Raw genomic sequence first — 2,221 nt, 5'->3', positions numbered from 1 at the left:
TTGGGCCCAATTTGGATATTTTCACTTAGGGGTGTACTCACTTTTGTGGCCAGTGGTTTAGACATTAATGGCTGTGTGTTGAGTTATTTTGAGGGGACAGCAAATTTACATTATACAAGCTGTACACACTACTTCACATTGTAGCAAAGTGTCATTTCTTCAGTGTTGTCACATGAAAAGATATAATAAAATATTTACAGTCTAAACTAAAGAATTTACTAGCCAATGGTGATTAAATTGCCAAGGTGTCTGTAAAGGGTTGCATGTTTTTAATTTTTGTATTCAAATCCATTGTGATATTTTTGGGGGACACAGATGTCAGGATAACTGCCCTAATATCTTAGTAAAGAAGCTTTTTTTTTATTATTATTCTTTTTTTGTTCCAATAGAAATCTTGAAAGGAAAATGTAATTTAGCATGATTGTTTTGCAAAAAAAAAAAAAACTGCTGAATTAATGACAGTTTTTCAAAACCGTATGAAACCATGAATAGAAAGAATACATTAAGAATTTTAAACTGGATTCTAAGTAGTTTTTTTTTATCTTTTGTACTTGAAGAATTGAGAAAGTTCAAATACATGCAGTTTTCTCATTTGTGATTGTGATTTGCAGGCAGCTAGATGTATCATTCAACTTATTGAGGAAGATCGAGGGATTGGAGTGTCTCACAAAAATCAAGAAGCTCTTCTTGCTTCATAATAAGATTACAAGCATTGCCAACCTCGATCAACTGACGAGCCTCCAGATGCTTGAGCTGGGGTCTAACCGCATCAGGGTGAGACATCCAAGACCACATCTGCTCTTTGTGTTACATATTCTTCTTTGCTTACCGTTTAACATTTCTCTGTGTCCTGGCTTGAATTTTATGTATGCTTATGTTATGTAAATTTTAGGTTATTGAGAATCTGGATTCTCTTACTACTTTGGAGAGTTTGTTCCTTGGCACGAATAAAATCACTCGGCTACAGAACCTTGATGGATTGCACAGTCTGACGGTTCTCAGTATCCAGGTGCGTTTGTGCTGGAAACGCATTTTTTTTTTAAAGCCAAATTTGCCTTCTCTGTTGGGTGTTAACATCTGTTCCTGTCTGACAGAGTAACCGCATCACGAAGTTGGAAGGACTGCAGAATCTTGGGAATCTGCGAGAACTTTACTTGAGTCATAATGGCGTTGAAGTCATTGAGGGCCTGGAGAACAACGTAAGATCTACCATGGTTGCCCACAGATGCCATACTTTTTCTTGTCAATTCTAAATTTATGCACAGAATGTTGGCACAAAATATCTGTGCCTTAAAGGGATCCCCGGGTATTAAGACATGTATAGCTTAATATAACGTAAATGATGTCTCTTATTTAAATATATAGTAGAAACCCCATGAAAGAAGTATGTTATTTTAAAAAATCGACATGGTTTTTGGACTATGGGGGGCGCCATTATTTTATGTGCACAGTACATTCTGCGTCGATGACGTCAAATGGTTGCACTCGGTGAGCTACTGGCGCTTATTTCTATAGTCTTTGGCTTTTTACCGCAACACAACTCAGAATACACAACTCAGAAAATAAAATACTGATACGATATCACATTGTGTGACTTTTGGTTGTAATTTTCAGTCGAAGGGCAACAAGAGAAGCAATGCAAGACTTCACAAGAAGAGGAGAAAAGAATGGGAAGATGCCTGTGGACGAATAAAACTTCCTAAAGACCCGCTTCTTTTTTCACTCCACTTTAGTCCTGATGCCTTTGAGTCTTTTAGTAGACCACAGCTACTGAAAGAGCTTACAAACGGCTGAGAAACGCTATGTCATCCTGTAAACATGCCGACGCTAATCATGACGCGCGGCCGCTAGAGGAGTTTCTCAGCGCAGATTTTCCTCGAGATCCGGGGCGTTTAGACTCCATGTGGGGAAAAATCGATGGTACAGCATTTGGTTTAAGCCTATGCTTATCCATCTCCACCTGTAAGCTCTTTCAGTAGCTGTGGCCATCATAACAGTATTTTATTTTCCGGGTTGTCTATTCCGAGTTGGGTTGTGGTAAAATTAGCAACAGGTAGCGGCAGTAGCTCACCGAGTGCAACCATTTTATGTCATCAGAATAATGGCGCCCCCCATAGTCCACAATATGTATAAAACGATGTGATTTTTAAAATAACATAAATCTTTAATGGGTCTTCTACTACATATTTCAGGAAGAGACATCATTTACGTTATATTAAGC

At 38.1% G+C, this 2,221-nt stretch overlaps 1 protein-coding gene across 3 annotated transcripts in view; it reads left to right on the top strand.

The window, feature by feature from the left end:
- The window catches only part of ppp1r7 (protein phosphatase 1, regulatory (inhibitor) subunit 7), a 13,363-nt gene that overhangs the window by 6,706 nt on the left and 4,436 nt on the right, over positions 1-2,221 (top strand). For all 3 annotated transcript variants that reach the window (XM_016515427.1, XM_016515425.1, XM_016515426.1), the window contains exons 6-8: positions 612-774; positions 893-1,009; positions 1,095-1,199. In XM_016515427.1, the coding sequence (XP_016370913.1) occupies positions 612-774; positions 893-1,009; positions 1,095-1,199 (385 nt within the window). The remainder of the gene's footprint in view (positions 1-611; positions 775-892; positions 1,010-1,094; positions 1,200-2,221) is intronic.

This window comes from Sinocyclocheilus rhinocerous, unplaced genomic scaffold, assembly GCF_001515625.1.
Source record: "Sinocyclocheilus rhinocerous isolate Xijiao unplaced genomic scaffold, SAMN03320098_v1.1 scaffold507, whole genome shotgun sequence".
Taxonomy (NCBI): Eukaryota; Metazoa; Chordata; class Actinopteri; order Cypriniformes; family Cyprinidae; genus Sinocyclocheilus; species Sinocyclocheilus rhinocerous.
The sequence above is the reverse complement of the archived record's forward strand: the minus strand, read 5'-3'. Positions and strand labels throughout refer to the sequence as shown.